The sequence below is a fragment of the Balearica regulorum genome, chromosome 1, assembly GCF_011004875.1.
Source record: "Balearica regulorum gibbericeps isolate bBalReg1 chromosome 1, bBalReg1.pri, whole genome shotgun sequence".
Classification (NCBI taxonomy): domain Eukaryota; kingdom Metazoa; phylum Chordata; class Aves; order Gruiformes; family Gruidae; genus Balearica; species Balearica regulorum.
This window is the reverse complement of record NC_046184.1, coordinates 100,025,101-100,049,443: the sequence shown is the minus strand read 5'-3', so window position 1 is coordinate 100,049,443 and position 24,343 is coordinate 100,025,101. Positions and strand designations below refer to the sequence as shown.

The 24,343-nt window shown below is 39.9% G+C and overlaps 1 protein-coding gene across 8 annotated transcripts in view; it reads right to left on the bottom strand.

Annotated features, from left to right (window-relative positions):
• The window catches only part of EPHA6 (EPH receptor A6), a 511,564-nt gene extending 490,047 nt beyond the window's left edge, over window positions 1-21,517 (bottom strand). For 2 of the 8 annotated variants that reach the window (XM_075768276.1, XM_075768293.1), the window contains exon 1: window positions 20,457-21,517. In XM_075768276.1, coding sequence (XP_075624391.1) covers window positions 20,457-20,559 — 103 coding nt within the window. In that variant the 5' untranslated portion in view covers window positions 20,560-21,517. The remainder of the gene's footprint in view (window positions 1-20,456) is intronic. The other 6 variants (XM_075768260.1, XM_075768301.1, XM_075768333.1 and 3 more) reach the window with 5 other exon arrangements.
• Between the last annotated feature and the right edge of the window lie 2,826 nt (window positions 21,518-24,343).

Below are 24,343 nucleotides of genomic sequence, written 5' to 3'. Positions count from 1 at the left end.
GTACCCCCAAGTCCTTCTCCGCAGGGCTGCTCTCAATCCCTTCATCCTCCAGTCTGCATTGATACTGGGGACTGACCTGAGCCAGGTGCAGGGCCTTGCACTTGGCCTTGCTGAATTTCATGAGGTTCATTAGGTACATTTATCAACATATCTATGTATCCAGTGTGTGTGTGCGTGTGTGTATATATATATATCTCTATGATTTAGCGTGAAATAGTTTTTACCAACACAACAAAGACCAAGCCTGAAAAATTACTACTGCTCTGTACATCTTCCCAAGAAAGTTTGTTACGCATAAGAACTTTGAAAAGCATATGAAGAATATACTTTGTGTTCCTCCTTCAGGAAATTTTGTAGCTCACACAGACCCCCTCACTTAAAGCCCCACCATATGCAGTTCCATAAATCTTTTGTTTTCACCTTTCATTGAATATTTTACCAGATTTAAGGAAAGCACAGAGAAAACTGGGTTGCTGAGTGACCTACAAGAAATATCATCAACACAAGTTTTTCAGTTCTGCTAGTAAAGCCTTCCAAAACTGCACGTTTTGCTTTTCTAGTTTCCTTTAAAAGAAAGGGCACAAACTGGAACACAGGAAGTTCCATCTCAACATGAGGAAAAACTTCTTTACTTTGAGGGTGACAGAGCAGTGGAACAGGCTGCCCAGAGAGGTTGTGGAGTCTCCTTCTCCGGAGAGATTCAAAAAACCCCCTGGACGCCATCCTGTGCAACCTACTCTAGGTGATCCTGCTCTAGCAGGGGGGTTGGACTGGATGATCTCCAGAGGTCCCTTCCAACCCCTGCCCTTCTGTAATCCTACGTGATTCTGTCATTGATGAGATGACATATTCTCTCCAAAATTATACAGGGGGATTCATGACCATCAAATTTTAGGATCTTCCAGAGAAAGGTGGGGGGGGGAAGAGAAAGGAAGGTGATGGGGGGGAAGAGAAAGGAAGGCGGGGGGGGGGGGGGGGGGGGGGGGGGGGGAGGAGAAAGGAAGGTGGGGGGGGGAGAAAGGAAGGCGGCGGGGGAGGAGAAAGGAAGGCGGGGGGGGGAGGAGAAAGGAAGGCGGGGAAGAAAGAAAATACGTTACATTGAGCAGCAAAAAATTCACAACAGAAGAGAGAACTAAGGTTGTAGGAAAATGTGAATTGAAGACTGTTACAGTCAGGAAAGGCATTGAGAAGTGGTAATGGATAGATGCACTGTATGGGAAGATGATTAACACTAGCTCTGTTTAAAAGAAACATGTTTACTATTCTTTGCACATCAGGAATGATGTACAAGTTGGAAAGGGGAGGCAGCTAACAGGTTTTGCACATATTTGTTTTCATTAAGGCAACTTGTCACTGGGATTATACCTAGAATCCAAAATATATCACCAGTAACTGATTTGTCTAAAATTCTAAATCACAGTCTTTCAAAATGTGGCAATTTACAGAACATATTAAAACTAAGACAACTGAAGCTGTCTCCCCTTCTCATTTCACACTGCATGATAGAAGCCTGTCTGCAAGAGAAGAGGTTTCATTTTCAGTAATGATGGAGTTATTCTGAAGTAAACAGTATCCTCAACTGAGTTAGCATATATTAACTTAAGAGTGTTGAATCTAAGAACAGTTTCAGGCCAAACATTTTTATTTTTACTTACGTGCATTTTTTCTCTACCTATAAAAAGTATTAGTGAGATTATAATGAGAATTAAATCAGGAATGAGATAGAATCAGTGTTAAAACGAATTATTTTAGGATGAAAATTAGGTATACAATTACATCCCTAGTTAAAAAAGCAACAATAATTGGAGATAGTATCTAAAATTGAATACAAATTTATTACACATTTCATAAACCCACAATGATCTAAGGCATCTTTTCCTACAAGAGCTAGCTACCACCATACCTGAGCAATTCAAAATATTGTGCTTGTCACTCACACTTTCCCACCTGTTCAAAATCATTCTCAGACTATGAATATAATAATATCTCATGGCAGGTTTCTCTACCCTCTACATGAGTGCAATCAATTATTGTTTAATGTTGTTTCCCGCCAACAATAATGAATGCCTTGATCAGAATCTCAGTGTGCTTTTTTGATTGTCCACAGTCCCTTCATTTCCAATGCTTGTTCTCAATCAGAACAAGTGATTTAAATCTCATACTTAATTTAAAACAGATGAAGGGGGAATTTAAGATGTTTCATTCATGTAAATGCCAAATTTATAACAATGAATATTATCTTTTATATTGCTATACAGCTTAATTTATTTCATCTAAGAGCAATAAAACAGAGTAAGTACTGAGAGATCTTAATAGCCAAGCAGAATCAAATTATGGAAGAAAAAGCTGACATCTGAATTATAATGCATTAAGGTAAAATTACAGCTGAATTTGAGGATAATTTCATTCAATTTGACTTTGAGAATGCAGTACTTTTTCAGCCTTATTTCAGTATTATGCAAACTGAAAAGTGTTTTGAATCTACAAAAATTATGAAATATGATTTGTGGTTTTATAGTTAAGATATCATTAAATTACTATTTGTATGGCAACACCATCTTGATAGTGAACATTCTAGCTTAGCATGTACATTTTGTTGTACAAATGTCAGAAATAAATCTGGGTTAGGAAACTGAAACAAGTTGTAAAAGTTTTTAGCTGCTTTAAATAGAGAGCAAAAGAGGTGAGGAAGTGCATAAAAGGCATGCTTTTGAGACAGACAGTATTTAATTGTGCAATTTATACTGCAATTCCTCAAAGGTTAGTCACGACACTGAAGAACAGGCAAAGACAACTGTAATTGTCATAGTGATCAGATATCTCTTGAATGAGAGGGGAAAACAGCACGCCAAAACCCAAAAGAAGAGATACAACTCCTGCAACAGTGTAGCCGGATAAAAGTTGAGAATGGAAAGATATTCTTAAGCTTTGGGATGACAGCAACACAAGAATAAATGAATAAGCAGTGACCACTAATAAATGTAGCTTATAAATGCATTTTAATTTCATAGCACTGAAGTTCAGAACAACCTTCCATGGGAGGTAATAAGGGAGCATCAGTAGATTTAAGATGAAAACCAATCACTTTTTTATACAGGATCATAATAAGCATTTGCTTGTGGTAACAGAGCTCTTTCCCAATCCTGTGTTCTAGATACAGTCAACAGAGCCACTCGATGCAGTGAAAACAGTGTTAGCATATACCACTAATGCAGATGCCATTTTTTCTGTCAAGAACAGTTGAAAAAACCCCAAACTTTCAATGCCAGTAGTGTTATGATAAAATATTTTCCTCACCTCAAAGGAAATTAAGGCACTTGCTTCATGATCAACTGACTCTTCTGTTGCTACTTTCCTTTCCTGTCCTCATCGCCAATGGTAACTTCTCCCCTTTTCTCCTTTTGGAACACAGTAACAAGTACCTAAATAATTCTTGAACCCTCTTCACAGAACTACAATATAGATCTTTCTGAACTACTGCATTTATCTTTAACATAAGTCTCCAAAGGACATAACCCACATTATGGGCTAATAGTCTGTAAAACTGAATTTTATGAACTGTAGCAGTGTTGAGCAATAAAAATGGAATCAGTAGACTCAAGTTGATGGCATTTCTACCCTACCCTACACAGAAATGATTTTTTCTTTTTTTTTAAATAATGTACTTTTTAAAAGTCTTAGAACCTGCTTGGAGTCTACAAATATGTATGCTTACACTTAGAGATTACATGTTATTGAATAAATTACTCCCCCCCCCGCCCAAACTCCAAATTTTGTAAATTAGAATATTCATGTAAGAGAGAGTAAGAACTTGATTTTTAATCTTCTCTTCCTTCTTATTTCCTCCTCCTCTCTCATAAAAAATGTACTGTTCCATCTTATTATCTGAAAAAAGGATAGCCCACTGCTATTTTAGGAGCTTTAGTCATAAATTGTATCACTTTACTGCAATGAAAATCATACTTATGTTCCTTAAAGCAGCATAAATATGTCTACCTCTGCTCAAAGAATACTACCTCCATGAAGCTCACCAACAAGAATCTTATTTTATTCATAAAGCATTTCATATCAAGATTATTTCTTAATTTATTGTTATAGCTTTCTCTTACTTTAAACCAGATCAAAAAACTTTCAACATATATTCCATGCAGTAGAGGCCCCAAAACCCAAACATTCAAAGTAATTTTTTTTGTGTGTGCTGAATAACTGTGAAGTCAACCTGAGCTAGTACCTGGCAGCTCAAATAATCAGATCATTTGGACAAAGTATTCACTGAATTTGGTGTAATCACATCTCATTCGGACATAAGAACACTGACATCAGAAAAGAAAGTATCCCTTAGGTTTAGAATCAAGCATCCACAATCACAGTTAAAAGTTTAAATATATTAGTGCAAAAGAACAAACAGTTCTTCAATCACTCTTTGCACAACTTGAATATCAACTCACTAACTTTTTCCTTTCCTAAACACACTATAAAAAAGAAGACTCCTATCAAAGCAGATGCTTAACTGAAGGGCATTATGAAGAACCTGTCAATAGCAGGATTTTTATTTTTAAAGATAGGATCCCTTATGTACCTCATAAGTAAAGTATATTACATGCTACAGTGAAGGAAAAAATCTCCAATCACAAATTGCTTTGGCAGTCTCATCTGATCTGGAGAGGCAGAAAATTCTCATCTGCTCAGATGTTGGCAACTGGTCTTGTTCTGAGAATATGAGCAAGACACACAAACCTGTCACCTGCAAAGAGGTTTCTCCTTATACAGCACATCAGAACAATTCACTCAACCCCAATATTCATTTCAACCAATTTTTAGTGTTTCAAAGGCAAAATAAAATTCCTACAATAGAAAGGGAAAAACAACCTAACAAGCTGCTGCTTAAATGTGATAACCCAAACAGACAATTCTGCTCTGCTGTCTTTCTCTTCCATTCCCAGCCTTTGATACTGCTTTGATACACTTTGATATTGGTAACATTCACACCCCATACCATGTCTGGTATGGTAAATGTCTGGTACTTAGACCTGAGTTCTGTGACGCAGCAACTCCAGTTCTACCCGTTTCCTTTATGCCTTTTATAGAAACCAAACACTGCACCTTTGAATTACAGTGTATCCTTAATTTTATGTACATAACCAAGTGCAGTTCCAGATAACTCACTTCAGTCACCTTTCTCTGCAAATGAACATATAGCATGTTATTTTTCTGCCGTGAAAAAATTTTGCTACTTGGGAATTTTGTCATTCATTCCTACTTCTGGAATTTCAGGTAAATTAATGGGACCTTCCAAATTCATAGGGTGAGGCCCTTACATAAATGAAATAATTTGATTCTGCCAACACTGACGTATGCAGTTATTAAACTCACTGGGAGCTGATAAGGAGGCTGTACAGAACACTAATGTAAATTATCTGCTGACAGAACACATTGTCAACTCCTGTTCTGAGGTATGTTTACAGGTAAAGACAACACTTAGGCCAGACATCTCAACAGGGTTCTCAAAATGACTTTTTCCTCAAAAGGCCACATTTCACTTTTATTCAAATAACGTGGAAATAATACTGACAGTCTAAAGAAAGAAAACAAGGAAAATGACCAGGATCTATATAAATGCAACCAAGTCGCAAGTCGTGATTTAGTGATTTTCTCAGAAAACAGCAGCTGTAGTGGGCTATTACCCAAGAACCTTGGTTTTTTATCTCTGGATGGATGGAAAAGTTTGAAAGCATTTACTACATTTTGCAAGACAAAAAGAAATAAAAAGAACTCTACTTCAGGCTCCACTTCTGACTCTAACTCACAATATTTGGAAGTTGGGGTTTATTAAAACCTACTGGTACGTGCATTTGATTTCTATCACCAACCTTGGCTTGGCATCATTATAGTATACTGGATGTTATAAAACATTCTCTGTGGTGTGCCTTGTGATACCTTCTTCAGTCACATCTAATCTAGAAGCCATTGTGTTTCTCCGAGGCATTGCCTTACAGCAATAAAATTACTATATAGCATGTATATTCATTATGTGATTATTATCTCTCTAGCTTTGGTCTTGGTTTTCTGCTCTGATAGACAAATGGTCCAGCTGTCCTTTCCTACACCTCCCTTTAAGAAAGTCACTGTGCCTTTCATTGACACACAAGCTTGTTTCTCTTGAATCTGCACACTTTAACAGTGCCTAGTACAATTATGTCCCAACTGATTCCTCTTGAAATGATCCTACAGAATGTGTCATAGTGCAGAAATATCTGGGAGAACATTAATTATCACAGCTTCATTTTTACCAATGCAGATTTTGATCCTGATATTATTTATCAATCAAAATGGTATGCATCCACCTATTCCAGTTCACACACAAGGATGAAGAGAACAAAATGCATGAAAAATACAAACATACTATTATTTGGGCTTTTTCTAAATCATTACAGAATTACAAGTCCAAGAAAAACATTTAACCCTCTCTCAATTTCCAATCAGGTTACTTTCTTCCTCCATAGGCGTTCTTCTCCTGTCCAAGTCCTTTAATTAAATGTAATGGAAAGCTTAGAATTCACTCCAGAAATTGTTGGGGCTAGGAAGAGACAAGCCTGAGTGAAACAGGAACATTCATAGCTAAAATTCAGATTGCTTAGTGATGTGTTTTGCTGATTCACAAAATGGTTGAAGCTGGAAGGGATGTCTGGAGGTCATCTTCTCCAATCCTCCCTGCTCAACCAGGGCCACGTAGAGCAGGTTGCCCAGGACTGTATTGAGACAGCTTCTGAGTATCTCCAGTGTGGGAGACTCCAAAACCTCCTTGGGCAACCTGTGCCAATGCTCAGTCACCCTCACAGTGGGGTATTCTCAAACCACAAAAAAGTGTTTCCTGATGTTCAGATGGCACCTCCTGTGTCTCAGTTTGTGCCCATTGCCTCTGCTCCTGTCACTGGGCACCACTGAGAAGAACCTGGCCCTGTCTTCTTTGTACCCTTCCTTAAGATATTTATGTACATTGATAAGACTCCCCCAAGCCTTCTCTTCTCTAGGCTAAACAGTCCCAGCTCTCTCAGCCTTTCCTCATAGGAGAGATGCTCCAGTCCCTTCATCACCTTCGTGTCCCTTTGCTGGACTCTCTCCAGTATGTCCCTGTCTCTCCTGTACTGAGGAGCCCAAAACTGGACATACCACTCCAGGTGTGGCCTCACCAGTGCTGAGTAGAGGGGAAGGATCACCTCCCTTGACATGCTGGCAATACTTTGCCTAATGCAGCCTTGGTGTCCTCATCCATGTCCTTTTCTGCCAAGCTGCTTTCCAGCTGGGTGGTCCCTAGCATATATTAGTGCATGGGGTTAGTCCTCCCCATGTGGAGAACTTGGCACTTCCCTTTAATGAACTTCATGAAGTTCCTGTCAGTCCATTTCTCCAGCTTGTCAAGGTTCCTCTGGATGGCAGCACGACCCTCTAGCATATCACCTGCTCAGTTTTATGTCATCAGCAAACTTGCTGAGGGTGTACTCTGCTGCCAAGGAAGTGATTCCTTCAAACTGCAAAAGTGGGGTTTAAATCAAAAATACAAAAAAGTGCAGATACCAAAGAATCTTCACTTCTTGAGCAGTAATAACAACACACAGTTATTTTCCAAACTATTATTTGTAAAAGAAAAAGGTATATATTGGAATTGAAAGGCAGAGAGGCAAGGTTAAACAATCTCTTGGGATTTTTCAGTCACTTTTAGTTATGAACTGCAAAAGGCTTGAATTTTTGCAAAGGCCAATTGGGTGAAAAGATCAATTTGGTAATCCTGTTGAGAAAGGTAAAAGTACTGTTCTACATTAAAAATTGACTAGGAGGCAAAATGAAATAATAGGAATAAACAGCTAGATATTGTCGATAAAAACTACGTAGCAAGAAGAAACAATGCTCTATATTAGCATCACTGTTTGATATATTTATTAAATGGAAAGGAAGTAACTAAAGACCATGATCCTCATTCTTCTCCCTTAAAAAGAATGCAAGTCAGGTACAACTATGCTTAAATTGCAGCACAGTAAAACAAGTGTACGGAGGAAGGTAGGACAGAAAATCAGTTCATAAATTATTTTGGACTCATCTAAACATTCAAGCAATTGAGAATTTCATATAAAAAAATTAAACAAATTAGGTTCCATATAAGACAAACTAGATTATAAAACATTCAGTCCTCCAGGTTAAAGTCCAAAAAATCAGATGAGCTATATGGTAATTTGTTCATTAACCTTTACAATGGATGTGCCATGATCCACCTGAACCAAGAATGGAGGTATGAATGCAAATCAGGAAGAAGACTGCTTGTTGTCAGTAAATTTTAACATTATCTATGTACAGTTCTAAATGTCAACATCTAACCAAGCTGAATCTATTATTGATTTTCTTTTTTGTTTTCAAAATATCCATCTGTGGCACCAAATTCAATCAGCTTTTATTTCTTGAGGCACACCTTTCAAATATAAAATACATCTATCGAACTATAGCTATTAAAATAATTTCCTAATTTGCTCTAACATGATGGAAACCCACTAATGCTAAGGCTTCAGGACATTACTTAAAATCAAAACTACTTGTTACAAAATTAGTAAGGAAAACTATTAGCAGTAAAGTGAATAGGCTAAGCATTACGGGAACTTTTGATGTACCGTGGTAACAACAGGTACAGGTGTGCCATGAAAATGGGAAACTAGCTACAAGTATGACCTCCATTCTAACTGTGGTTATGGCTCATGTAACTTAACTCTCTCATCTTACAACACAGTTTTTGCCTTTTCAACATTTTACAAACTAAAATATTCCATATCAAACCCTATGCTTGAATTTTTTTGTAGAAGTCCACTTCAAACAAAACTGTTCAAACATTTCCAAGAGCAAAACAAGGGAAAATATGTTTTGTATCTTTACTTAAATAACACTAGCATTTCTGTGATTTAAAGCATCGTAATAGACATTCACCGATGTCCTTTGCTGTAAGTTCTCATTTACCCAAGCTGAACATGTTCTCTATAGCAATTTGAAATTTTGGCACTGCCAAAGCTTATCCATGCTTAGTGCATTCCATCTTGAACAGACATTCAATCTGACTGTGCTGACACTGTTACCACAGAGCATCTAAGCATACTCCACACTAAGATTGCAAGGCTGCACAAGATGGTCCTTTCGGTGTATTTTCTGGCTTCCAAGTCAACAAGTACAGAAAGTTTATATTAGTATTCTCTCATCTCATTCAGAGCTCACATAGAGCGGAAGGACAAGGAAGAAAAACCTCCCAAATCAAATGCAGCAAAATGAGGAATGGAATCACGAAAAACAAACAAAACAAACCAACCAAACAAAAAAACCCAAAAAAGGAGACTGTGGGCGCTGATGGACAGAAGCCATCTAGCAGAAGAATAAGGTTAAGAAAGGTAAAAAGAGGAAAGAAAGGAAAGGACAATTGAAGTGATAAAACGAGCCACAGAATGGGCGGTCATGACCAGTAGAGCTCTTATGCAACCTAGAGAGGACAACCCTGGTGCCTAACCTGAAAACAAGCCTATTTTACTTGCAAGTTTCAAAACTCCTTTGCTGCTTAACACGACCTACTGACAAGGTGCACGCCTTCATTACTCTCTAACACTTATGCCATGGAAGATGGCATCTCTCTTGTCTTAAGTAATTCAGTTCATTTAGTAGATGATTACACTGTCAATGTGAATAAACCATCATCCTGTGTGAATGATATGTGAAGAGGGAGAGAAAAAATGAACTCTTTAAAATATAAAAATTGCAGTAGGAAAGGAATTTTTGTATTACATTATTATTTTGTATACATACATTATTTTGTATACATTTTTACACTAATGGGATTAGCAAGTCCCACACATAAAAGTTAAGGAAGGGCCAGAACTGACATAGTCACTATGGCTCAGAGGCTACATCAAAGATGCTGGTTCCCAGTATTGTGGGAGTCAAACAGCACCATGAGCCAGCTGGCCAAAGCATCTGCTGCGGGACTGAGGCCTTGACCTCAGGAAGGCTGTTAAGAGACCAAGTACACAAAATGGCAAAAAGTTTCAGATCTTTAATTTATGTGGTACCAATCTACTTCATCTGCACTCAACATTTCGACAAACTGAGTTTCATATATCATGGATTTTTAAAATAGGAACAAAATGTTCCTAGCAGAGAACAAATTAGTTATGTACAAGAAGAAAAAAAAATAACAATGAGTTTATCTACACTATCTACCAAGGTGTTATATCTACCTCTGCCACCTACCTCTGAGCACATGAAAAACTAATTCCTTGGAATATGCAGTGGGTGTCACAAATTGGTCACCTAAGCTAAAAGCTTTGGCCTTTATCTGTTCTCCTTAGTTCAGTGGCTATGAAGACAGAGAAGGCTTGCTCGAAAGAATATCGTGAAAAATAATAGTTTTGAAGAGATCCAACACTGAAAAAAATAACTCTGCGTGCAGCCTAGTATTTGCAGAGAGCCATGTATTAAACAACAGCAACAAGAAATGTTAAACTCCTTCCAACCACCAGCATTCATTTCTCTACACTAGATGAGATGCCCTTTAGATAGCCTATAGAAAAATGGAGCATATGATAATATCATTATATTCAGCTGTATCAAGAGGAACGATTAACATGACATGGAATACCATCTGATTTCCTGGTTGACTTTTACAATCCCAGATTTCTTCAGAAGCAGGTTTTACACAACACCTCTCTCTAGAAGACCCTTTTTCTTTGCACAGTGTACACAATCATTTCTCTTCCTTTGAGTACAACACATCTTTATTACTTCCAATATACACCATTTTACAAAGGTAAATTCTTACCATTAGCATGAGATGCTTCTCTATATTTTTTAAAGCAGCAAATTAAGCTAATTCTTTCTGAAATTCTTGGTCTGGAAATCTGTAGTTTAATGTTTTTTATCATATACCAAAATCACAGGGAAAACATTCCTACTGTTGTCTCAACAGCAACAGAGTTTGGGTTTCCATTGCATCTGACGGCAGTCTGACAGCGAGTTTGGCTAAGAAGCTCATGTATGCCACACCTCTCATCATATTTCTTCATTCCTAAATACTAACAGTATTCATATTTACCTAAATTAAATGTTCCTCTAAGAAATAAAGTCCACTAAAGTGAATGATTAAATCTAGCATAACCCTCTGAGTGGGTGTTCCTGCTGTATCATTCTGGCATGTGAGTGTTTAGCAACTTCAGCAATACAAACAAAAGCAATCTAACAGAGACAAAGGTTTTACATTTCCCTTACTTTCCCCTTCAAAGATCTTCAGCAGCCAGACACAACAGAGTATGAAGGACTATGCAATTTTATATGGTCCCACTTTGTTTAGCAGAAAGTGCTGGATTCAAACCACACTTAGAAATATGAACCCCTCATCCAAATGCTTTTCATGTAATCAATTTCCAGCCACAAAGAATGAAAGTAGTACAGAAAAAATGGCTAGGTCTCCTTTCACTTTTTTTTTTTTAATATGTCCAAAATATATTTGAACAATTTAATTTTAAATTTTAGCAGAATCTTTCCTATAAAATTTGATTTTAAACCAGCAGCTGGAATGTACTGGGAAAACTGGCCTGGGAAATTTCGGAGGCAAAATCACTTTTACCAGGATTAAAATGCTAGTGCATTATTTTATGGAATGCTTTCTAATTCATTCTTTTATTCCTTTATTTTAAGCTAAGAAGCAACCAGCAGCCAGAGAATACAAATTATAGCAGCAAGTGCACTCTAACCAAGGGTCCCCAGCCAAGACAAATCACTCATCACATGCATCAATGATACTGTTTGCTATATGTGACTTTTCCCCTTTTGTTCTAGGTACAGAAGCCATTAAATGGATTGAGACGGTAGAGCTCCCAGTAAATACACCTTTTACTATGTCCTCATTCTGTGTGCGTACCTTCACAGTGGTTTGTTACAGATGGTGCCTACTGTCCACCTTTCTTTTTGCATAGAAGTGACACAGCATTGATTTTATTCTAAGTTAAAACCTGTATAATTTAAAAAACCTGTTGGCAAGAAGGAATGCCATATTACAAATGCAGTTAAGATGTCTGTATATTAAAAAGTTCACTCTGCATTGCTATGCTTATGTTAGTGCTTCTCACATTAGTATTGCCTATGCTATCCAACAGAGCCGCACTGACCTATAAGGAGCTCCTGCGCATCTTGCCTTCGTTAATCTAGAATTATTCTTTTTGGAGAACCTGTCAACAAACAGTAGACACCTTTAAAGACTGTCTGGAGTTCAGTCAACTTCGAACCAATGAAACCACATCTTTCAAGAGGAAAAAACTCTATCAGCTTCTTTCAAATCTAGCTAAACACAAACCAAGAATTTCTATTGAAATAAAGAGTATAACATCTTTAAATTGTTTCTCTAGAGACTTCATGTAGAATCTTAAAGTATGAACACATACAACATGGGGACAGTGCAAGAGAAACAAGGAAAGCAGGTGAAAGGAGAAGGAAGACCTTTTCCATGTTTCTTATGCTGGGACTGTTTTGTACAGAAGCAACTGGCACAAGGAACAGAGATCCGTGGGTAGAGGCCAGCCCTGGTCATACACCTCCTATGGCAGCATCTCGGTGAGCATGCATGGGCTTCTCTGTTGCACCAGTCCCCGCTCATTCAAGCACCATTAACACCACAGTTAAGGACATGTTAAGGGTCATGAAGCTGGTGAACAAGTGAATGAAGCATGGCCTTCTCTGGTGGGTAATACAAACAAAATCAGGATTTAACCTTTCCTCAAATTTTCAGTTTGTCGCCTTCTTTGCATAAAGACACATCACAGGAACACAGAACTTTGAAACAAGATGTGGGGTTTGGCAGAGAAGTGTTAGGGCGAGTTAGAGATAAAAGCTTGAAAACATTGGGATCATTTAAGAACAGATTTTATAACATCCTATTCCTTACAGATTTTCAGGAAAAAGATTCAAGTCTAAAGCTCTTTATTTTATTTTGATTCACCTTGTTTCAAGTCTGTTTGGCATTCATACAGTTTATTCTATGTTGTGTTATATCATTATCATTTTTTAATGATGAAATGTTTCTAGGGTTTTGAATCAATATTTCAGAATTGTTAAATGTGAATTTCACCTTTTTATACTTTTTTGTACTTTTTAGACAAAGTACATTTGTACAAAGTACAAAGTCCTCAGATTATTCTACGGAAAGGAAATTTTAATTTCAATCTAAATATAATTTCCTCATAAAATAAATATTTTTTTAATTTTAAAAAACTGACCCTACGTCAAAAGAAATGTCAAGAATATTACAGCATTTTTTTAAATCTAGTCTTAGTTTAAAGATCAATAACACCCCTAATTTTTTTTAAATACACATAATAATTATTGGGGCTTTAGGTGTTTAGAATGTGAATAGATTCATAAAACAAAGTGATAGTATCTGCTGGCTTAAAGGCTGAGGCATACTATGGCATACTGTAAAACAATTGCTTAAAGAGCAGAAAACTATTTGTACGGTATCATCAACCAGGGGAACAAAAACCAACCATGCATTGTTTGGGTGGTGAGTTTTTTATTATCTATAAAAGTATCTAAAGCATCATAAAAAAACCTCCATTGGTTAAAATTAATAAATTTCTACTTATTAAATTATCACCATTATCAAGGTATTCAGCATCTTTATAGGTTTTTTTTAATAGGATGATAGAATTTAGTCCAAATGCAGAGATCCAAGATAATAAGTGATGGAAATGCTAACATACAGTATTATGTTGAGGGTGAGACTTAAATCAGCAAAATTTTCCTACTGACTAGGAAAAACTAGGAGGGTTTGGGTTGGGTTTTGTTGGGACGGTTTGGGGTTGTTGGTTTTTAATACAATGGATTAGCAAGCTTCAGAAACCCATATAAAACATGCAGTTGATTTAAAAGCAAGATTGATCTCTAAGCTGTGTTCTGTAACATGTTAAAATTATTACTTACGTTACAAATGGATGCCGGATTAATTCAAGAGACTTCTCTTTAATGTCTGCCTATTACCTTATTTTTTTAATGCCTACCTATTTTATTCTTAGATGTGGAAATGATCAACAGGCTAAAAAAAAAAAATGTTGCGAGATTTTAAAAAAAATTAAAATTTAAAAATAAAAAAAAATGTTGCGAGATTGATAATGGAAGCATTCTAGGAACTAGTATAAGGATTGCTGGAATAAGTGCTAGACTGGAAGACTAAAAGGATTACAAGAGAAAGAAACAGATAAAGATAATTTCACTGTTAAATTTTGTATGGTCTGGAAATATTCTGGCATCATTACAACAGAAGATGAGTTATGATTACTTTGAGGAATAAGGACAGAAATGCAAAGAACTGTTTACAAATGCATTTTAAATACCCTAAAAATAATAATAATAAACTATATATATCTCTTTAGGTTTTTAACAGGTCACGCAAACCTGTTCCAAGTAAGAAAAAAACCCAAACATTACTAGAAAAATCCTGAATTTTACATAAGTTGCCAACATAAATGTTCACAAAATGAAAAATTATAAGGAAGGGGCACTCAACAATTAGAAAGTAAACTAAGAGAAAGATCTGGGGAATCATTTTCTCATAAAGTTGAATAAGTTGATTTGTATAGACCAGAAAGAAATCCTGCAAACAATTTCATGTTTTTATCACGTAAGAGAAATCTTCTTTTCAGTAGTAATTCTCAGTTCCAACATCTTATCATAAAGATTGGCATATCATTTACAACTTCAAAACCAGCTTCTGAAGATGTATTATTCACAATAGACAGTATTTTGTTGACCTCTCCTGCATGTTAATATGGTTCCCAGAGGTCAGGATAGATTTTGGACAAATCATTTCTTTCCCTACTTGTCTATTTCCATACTATTTACCATTCTCTCGCTCTGTCACAGAGTTTAGTATGTTAACAGGCATAACAAACAAAAGGCCAGCCTCTTCTTTGTATCAATGTCAGGTCAAAGAAATCCAGTGATCCTGATGTTTACACACACGCTGGAATAAGAATATCTCCCAACATAGCCATGTTATATTTGGATAGAAGAAGAATAAAATGCTTCTCATATTGCACATACATATCAGTTTCTAAATATCGTTAATCAGTTAAAAGATATTTTAAAATGTTAGGCTTTTAGTTTAAAAAAAAAAAAAGCAGCCAATAAATTGGATATTAACTTACTCTATATCTTACTGACAAACCATTTACTGAACTTTTAGACTTTTCTAAAATTCTCAAGTCAAAAGTCTAACATTAGATACCCTAAAAACCCCAACAATTCTCAAGTAGAGTTTAGATCTAACTACTTAGATCTAAAGATATGTACCTGGAAACACAGATGAGATCTCCACAAGAAAAACCTGAATTTCGTGCATGCTTTTTTCTTCTCTCATTTGTAAACTATTGGCCAGACAACACTTCTTTTGTCAAGTAAAAAAATTAACTGTTAAATTCATAGGAGAATAAGAATGGTCATTCTGGATCAAACCCAAGGTATATTGGATGCAATACTGAAGGCCAGTTTGAGAGCAGCCAGCAGCAGACGCTGTGAAAAGGACCTCAGAGGAGCAGGCAGATGCAGGACAGTCATCCCCTCTGCACTGGAGTCATTCTGGTTTCTAGGATCTGTGCTGGCTTGTTCCCCAACACAGGCAAGATGCTGGCTGAAACTGAAAACACTGATCCCTGAATAAATCATGAGATGGAAAAACCATTGCTCCTTAACTGTCAACTAGTCTCTTCAGTTTATTTTTCTATACTTCCTTATAACATTTAGCTTAAATTTTGGCTTGTCTTCTTTCTCAGCAAGACCAAGTTGTATACTTTTGGAAACACTTTAGTTCCTCTGCGGTGTTTTCATGGGAACTACTGTACTGACTTGGTTTTAACCTATGTCTGCTTAAGCTATAAATTTTTTAATATTTCCATACCAATCATTCTTGTTTGTCCAAAACAAATTAACAAAATATCCAAACAGCACTCAGTACTGCCAAATGCAACGCCAGGAATATATCATGAAGCATTAATTGCAAATCTGTTCATCCCGTACTTACAGCATATAAACTGAGGCTTTTGGATAACAAGTCATTTCATGCATATCTACAACTGCAGAGGTTCCAAAGTCTTCATTATCACTCAAGTCTATATGGGTGTAGGACACACAGGTAAAAATATTATTAAAAATTTCTTAATAGATTGAGACTAAAATATGATTTTGCTCAAGGGAATGGCATGCTTCTACTGCAATGGGTTTATTTATTTTTCTCATTTTTCTATTATGATGCAAATGCTCACAAAACATGCTAGCTGGACAAGTAAATACAATACAGGCAGCAGCACAGCCTTCTTCACAGTACCTTAAGTTCTCAATGTAAGAGGTATCCTCTAGCAGTACAACATCAGTCTCATCCAGGGAGGGGTTCAGTCTCTACAGACAGTTAGTCCTTAGTCTCCTTATTGCTACAGGAAAATTCTGAGTGCTGTATTCAGAAAGAGTGCTTATCTCTGATGGATTGCACTTAAGTAAAAATAAATATGTGAATAAAAATAAGCCAACTTCTTTGAACTGATGAATAACTCAAGGTCATTAGTAATCTGTCTGAGCATTTAATACCAGAACCAAAAAGCTTTATTACCTACTTTGACCTACCCGATTTATATCAAGTGTAATTATTGTGAAAATAAAGGCAATACGAATTTTTGGAACTGAATATTATTTCTTACCTCAATTTTTTTTTTTTTTGTATGAGAAAGAAAATGAATACAGGTGCCTTTTAGAAGGAAGCATAAAAAGACGAACCTTGCATAACCTGACAAGATGTATCGACACCTGGAAACTGAAAAAGCAACAACTTCTTTTTACAGCTCACTGATAGACATGACGCATTATGAACTCCACAAGTTCTATAGTTTACTTCAGAATTGTCTGGTGACAAATAATGGCAGATACAGTTTGAAAGAAGTCAGGGTACAAAAATTCTTTCCAGTTTACATATATGTGGAAACATACATGTATGTACGCATGCTTAGCACAGGATATCTTCAAACTGTACCTGATGCGACCTTTATCTTAAAAGCTCATCTGTGTTTTGCACAAAGAAGTTCACAGCTCAGACACTATTATCTGTATTCTTAGGTTTGAGAGTAATTGCCCAATTCATTGTGTGCTGGCAACCAAACAACAAGCCTACAACACAGGCTGAAATTTTGCATAATAAGGAAATTTGTTCATAACTGGATGTCATGAACAACTAATGAAAATTTAGATGAACATGCAAGCACTTGCCTTACACCATTAATTGAGGCTTACGTTTCAAGCAGTTCTGTTTCGGGCTGCTGTGGTACATTGCTCCTATGCAGCTCCATGGCCTTGCCTACCTACAGGGTTTTTCTTAGCAGTAAAAACTAACCCTTGGCATGTTCACAATTTGTTTTTGAACTTACCACTCCATTAAGATGAACAAGTAAGTTCACTTCCCTGTCAATAGTATTGTTTGTGTCTGCCTTGCTACAGATACTGTAAGACGCCATGCATTGATTTACTGCGAGAGGAATGACAACCCAAGAGTCTTGGAACCATATATGAAAAAAAAAACCAAAACTTTTTGTTTGAGTAAAACAAACAAAAAGATTCATCCTAATGTAGTAATACTTTATAAGACTACAGTATATTAATTCTCTGAAAATCCTTCTTTAATAACAAGAAATAAACCATTAAGAATGAAGTGGAAGGGCTGTTTGTTTACTGAGTTGGATTAATAAACTTATTCCCCTTCCACCTTTTCCCCCAAACAATCAGGAAACCCAAACAAAGCATTCCTTTGCAATTTTTATTTACAAACATATCAGTACTAATACTAAACAGAAAACCAAATATATCAGATAGTAAGGCCAAATTAAGTTATAATTTTTATAATTATTAGTGAAAACCCAACAGCAATTATTGAAACATGTTTCCAAGAGGTACATTCTGATAATATTACCTTATGAAAATTTATGAGATTTTTTTTTTTTTCTCAGTTAACTGCACAAGATTTCAAAACATTCTTCACAGCTGGGATTCCAAATGTTAGTAACCGGCATTTTAAACTTACACATTTCAGTGTTTACACAAGGGGCAACTTCTTTATTGTTTCATTCAATTCCTGGATTTAGAGAAAGTCATCATTAAAAGTAGACTCTTTTGCTAGCATTTTATTAATCAGATGGGGTGTGCATTTTGAAGCACCTGTATTAATTCAGTAAATTTTCAATTCACATGTGTTTTGTTGAGTAACACTTGTTATTTGACTTATGGTACAGTGATAGTACCAAAGATAAGACGTAGCTTGCTTTACTGGAAGTTTTGAAACAAGGTGCAGAAAGAGAAGCTATTCAGAAGTTAAATAATTCATCAATACTCTTTGCAGCCAATATCTCAATACCTGAACTTGTTTTGAAAAGTTGTGTCATCAAAAAAGCCCACTTCATCCTTGACAGACTTTCCTTTGGGCTAAACTGTTTTGGTAATATTTACCCCATTTTTCACCTGCTTTTTAAAACACTATTTCAATATCACTAATTTAACTCCAGGAATATCAAATACTAGTTTAGAAACCTAATCTAACTTGCATTATTTAATAAAAATTCTTTACCTTTGACACATACAGTGTATCTTGGTTATTCTGTAACACATGCAAATAGATTTTTTTTAAACTGCATTCATGTGTCTTGTTAGGCCTTGTGGTAATGTAGCAGACATTAGCATGCACTAATGAGAGTCACATAAAAGGAAAACTGTTGTGCTACTGTGAAAATCTGATGTCTTCTAAGACGTGAGTAAGGGCAAAACCTAATGCAGCATTGATATGACTGTATGTTATACATACAAACTGAAATTATTCATCAGGTTTAGTGTAGAAGAGGTAAAGGAATAATCTTAGACTTGGAACGTCCCTGCCATAACTGACCCTGATTGCTCAGGCTATTTCTTGCCGAACTGTCATATTTTTCCATTCTCTAGATGTTTTATTCTCTCTTCTTACTGTTACCCATATAGATACAATGAACACTGAAAACGGATGGTAAAATAGAAGTGTGAAAATATACGAACTATATATTTGACAGTACCCCATGACTACAAGCAGTTTGTTTTCTCTGATCATTACTTTCCACCATAGCCATTTTCAGCGCTCCTTTCTACAACAGCGGGTAAAATAATTTCTGTCAGAAGTAAAATTTAGAGCTATCCTTCAGTTCCCATATTTTCACTCATGTCACACTAAAATCCCATAACACGAAAGCTAAATTGTACAAAAACAATATTAAAAGTATGGAAGACTCTCCTAATTTAGGAATGGATACATCCTACACCCTCCACAACTTAAGAAGAGATGTACATTAAACAAACAGTTAAGGAAATGCTCTGCTCTATCCAGATGTTCGATTACATATAACATGATGTTTCACAACCAGTTATGGCAGGGGGTGGGGGTGGGGTGTGTGTTTCAGTTCTTCTTAACAAAATTTGATATCCTCTGGATGTGCTATGCATTTTTATTTTTACTTTTCTAAACAGGATGATTCCTTTCTTAATCTAGAGGCATTTTTCTTAAAAGCACACATTAGAACCTAAAGAATTAAACAGGAAGACCTGATGAGCATATACCTGTGACAAAGACTTTAAATAGGATTTTTTTAAGGACACTCAGACCATAGCACGTAAAAATTACACGTTAAGCACAGTCAGGCACCTTTGAACAGTTCGCTGACGAGCAGCAGCTTCTCTTAACGCGCGGTGAGCTCTCTCAAGCCCTATCTGAAGACGCTTTGCGTTCGGCAGGAGTAAAGTTAACCTTAAAACCGCATTTCAAGTTAAAAGATGCTACCGCTCCATCTCAGCGGGAGGTAACTTTCAGTGACCTGCTGCTGTTCAGCCGCCCAGTCACAAACCGCGGCCGCTCGGGGGGACCGGGGCGAGCCCCGGCGTTATCTGCCTGCCTCCGCCGCCGCTCGGCGGGGACGGCACCTCGCCTCTTTCGGGGACGCGGCTTGGAGAGGGGGGTAGGCAGCAGAGCCCCTCCGCTTCCCTCTCGCCAAACACCCAACTTTTGCGGGGTTGCGGGCACAGGCGGAGGAGGAGGTAGCCGCCGGCCGGTGACCGGCCGCCGCGCCCGGCCCCGCACGTCCTCTGCCCCCTCAGCGGCGGGGAGAGGCAGAGCTACCGAGAGGGGCCGGCGGGAGCACCGCGCCCAGCCGCTGGGCGCCCCAACACCCGCCACGGCCGCCACCCCGCTTCCCCGGGCCGGGCGACGCCGGCGCTGCCGGGCGCAGGTGCGGACCCCCACCCTCCTCGCCGGCGGCCGCCCGCCGGTCCCTCGCACCCCGCGGCCGCCGGAAAGTTGGCGGGAGCCCGCCCGCCCCGCACCCCCCGTCCGCCCTTACCGTGGTTGCTGGCGACGTGACCGGCGGCGGCGGGGCGCGCTGTCAGCAGGGGGAGGAAGAGGCCGACTCTCCAGAGCAATCCCCTCACCTCACAACACCCCATGGCTGGTGCCCGATGAGCGCTCCGCGTCCTGGGCCCGCCGAGGCTCCCCGTCCTCCTTCAGGCCAGCGGGGAACGCCGCCGCGGCTCCCCCGCCCGCCGGCCCGGCTGGATCCGCTGCGGCCCGGCGGGCTGGGCTGCGTGCACTGCCGCCGGGGGCTGCCCGGGCCGGGGCGGGCGCATCCACCAGCGGAGTCCCGGGGCACGGCGGCGGCCCGGAGGGCGCGGGCGGGCGGGGGCGCCGGGAGCCCCCACTGCCGCCCTGCCGCGATGGGTGTCGGCGCTGGGAGCCGGGAGAGCGCCGGCAACTTCGGGGGATGGGAGGGTCGCGCCCCGCTCCCTCCGCCGGCTCCGGCCGGTGGCACCTTCAGCCCCGCAGAAGCGCCCCCAGCAGCTTCAGCAGTCTCCTCCGCGGGAGCAGCCTCCTCCCCCGTCCGTGTCGCACGTCCCCCCGCATCCCCGGCCGGAGACAGCGCTGAGGGGCTTCAGTTTCCCACGGTGGAGCGTCTCGCACCCGCCGCCGAGTTCCTGAGGCGGGGGTGGGCGAAGGGCCGGGCGCCTCCTCACGCTCCCGAAGGCGTCAAGGAAACTTGCGGGGCGGCATCCCCGACCCCTCCGCCGCCGTCCCCGGCTCTGCCGCTCGCCCCTCTCACGGTCTGTCTCTTCCCCTCTCCCGCGGAGCAATCAGAAATCAGGCGGCTCTGGTGTGATGTTCGCTGCTCCCTCCTGATTCGCGTGCCGCGCAGCCGGCTGCAGTTTTTTGGTGCCGCCGCTCCCCCGCCGCCCGCGGAGCGATCGCCCCCTTCGGCGCGGCCGCGGGGCCGCTGCGATGCGCCCAGCCCGGCGAGTGCCGGGTCCGCCGGGAGGCCAGCGCGGCCCCGCGCCGGGGGCGCTCCGGCACACGCGCCCCGCCAGCCAGCGGGCGACCCGGCGCGCGCAGGGGGGGCGGGGGGGGGGATAGCCGTTAGAGCGGTGGCGGCGGCGGCCCCTCCTCAGCCGCCCTCCTGAGGGGAGAGCGGGTGTGCGGGGCGGTGCGGGGCGTGCGTGAGGCAGGCGAGGAGAAGCGCCCCCTCGCCTCTCCGCTGCCGGCAGCCCGCAGGTCAAATGCGGCCGGTTCAGCGCTAGAGGGGGTTAGTTGACAAGGCAATGGAAAGAATAGAGAGAAAAAAATTAAAAAACCCCAACCGAGCCCGGCCGGTGCGCTCGGCTCAGGAAAGGCCGCCACAGCGGCGGGGCTTCGCCGTTTAAAGGCGGGCGGGCTGCGGGGCGGGGGCTGCGTCCTGCCCTCGCGGCGCGGCCCCGGCCCCGGGCCTCCCCCCGCAGGTAGCGGCGTGGGCGTCTCGCAGGAGAGGGGGGACCCGCCCGGGGCGTCCCCAGCCAGCGCGAAAGGCAGCTGCGGCAGCGGCTGAGCGCCGCTTCTTAAAGTTACGCCAAGGGGGTACAGGAAAGCAGCAAGCGTGAGCCGGCCGCGTTTGGGCATCCCCGGAACACTTACTCTACGTTTGGGTTTAATTTCTCAGTCAGGTAATAGGAGGTTGTGCAGGGGCGGGGGTGGGGAAAGCGACTCGGGCAGGAACGTGAGGCTGCGTGTCCTGACCAGATCTGCCGGCTCCTGTCACTCCCCGCCAGGTCTCCGCGGCTGCGCTGCCACCTGGGATGGGCTCGCTATTGCAGTGCCGTACTTAGAGCACATCCCGCACACGGGGCCTCTCTAGTTATTTATTTATTTATTTAATCAATTCAGCATTTCAATTTCTGGATTTGTACAAAGACATTAAAACCCCCCATAGGCAGATAGTAGTATTCATATTTATGAATACACATTTCTAAAATCAGGTGTCTAAACCCAAGCGTAGGAGAAAAGCAAGCTGATTGCCAAGGCTTCTGAGTGTCCACAAACCCCACTGAAGTCAATGGGTAATGCAGCTACAAGATGCTGCACCACAGAATATCAAAGTTCCCGCTGAGATGCCTAAATAGATGTTCAGAGAAGCTATATATGAAAACAATTACTTTGTAATGCAAGAATAAAGAATATTAAAAAAAAAAAAGAAAATATTCTTTTCAAACAATGAGCAAAGACAACACAGAAATATATATTTGGGGGTTTTTAGAAGAATCTTTTCAGATTACCCCAGACCGAAAATAATGCAGTATTTCCCATGTTTGGCTGTATTAACAACGTTCTATAAGAAAATGAACCTTTGTTCAAAAAGCAGGTTAACAGGGAAAGCTTCAGGAAATTTTTATAAATAGTGAAACAGTGGTTAGTATTTTGCCTTAGTTTCATGGTGGAGGTAAAAAAAGAAAGTTCAATTTTTAGAATTTCATCTGAAAATCATTATGAAACATTACAGTCTATGTGTCACAATACTGTTCTGTTTTAGAATTTATACAGTCAAAAGGAAAGCAGCACTGATGTTACAAGGTTAGCTTTTTGGGACAATGGGTGAGACTTCAGATTTTTCTTCTGGTCCAATTCTTGGTTCAATAGTAAGATGCTTCCCAACCAGACTGCCAGAAGAAATTACTGCAGGACATCCTCTATAAAGATCCCCCAAATTCAGATGAGTCATTTGGGCCCCATGCATAATAAATATCACCGCTTGTCTGCAACCTCTGAAAAAGACTTTTCACCTGCTAATGCAAAAGGGCAATTCGCACAGCAAAAGTAAACTGACATTCCTTCCCTCATGCTGTTGCAAGATACAGATTTGGGCTTTTTATGATAGGCTTTCCTCAGACAGCCCTTGTGACATATACATACATATTTTTATATATGTTTGTGCACTCTCCATACACTCATGTGCACTTCTACATCTCCACGTACACGTGCAGGTGTGCACGCTGCACATTATGCATGCTCACTTGCCATTAACAAAGCCAAACTAGACTTCTTCAAGGAGCTTAGAAGGTCCGGCGTACCACTTCTGCTTTTACACATCATGTCAGATTAGAGCTGAATCCAAAAAGGAGGCAGTGGAAGACTGTTTCCTCTCACAAGCAAAGCACAGTTTTGCCTCCTGGTAGCCTTGAACTCCACGAGCCACAGGAAACAACTAGGTAACAAAACAGCTAAAAGGGGTACTATCTTCCCTAAAGTATCCCTTCACCAACTTCCAACTGGCTACTGAATTTCCAAGAGAACAACTTTGACAAAACACTGCTCAGTCATCTACACACAGATTAAATTTTTATAACGTTATGTATTATCATGAATTCCAAATTAAATCTTAACCACTGTGCTTTAATCTTTTAGATGTATGCAAACATGCTAAACGTAACAGAGGAAAGCAAAAATAATAGATATAAAAAGGTAGAGTCCTATTTGTATACGAATTTTTTTCTGAAATGTAAAGCCACTTTTAGTATAGTAAACAGTGCAGCCATAAATCTTGTAGGGGATAATTGCACCAGGAAAAAACAAAGAAGAGGAACCACAGTTTGAGTATTTTCATACTGAGATTTCTAGAGAGTATGTTTTTGTAGAAGCTAGGAAATCTATATGTTCTCATTCTTAAAACAAACCAGAATTTGGTCTGTGCTGGGAACAGAAAAATACTTATACTATTTTCATTTTTATTTTCTAAATAAAGGGAACATCTTTCTGTTAAAAACGAACAAGAAAGAAAGAAAATATAGCATAGGCATAGAATTACATGTAATATGCTGTCCCTTCTTCTTTGGGTAGTTACATATACATAATTTATCTTTAATGTGCTGTGTTAATTATAATAAATCTGTGACTTTCTGTAAAAAAGAAAAGGCTTTTTTTTTTTTTTTGTTA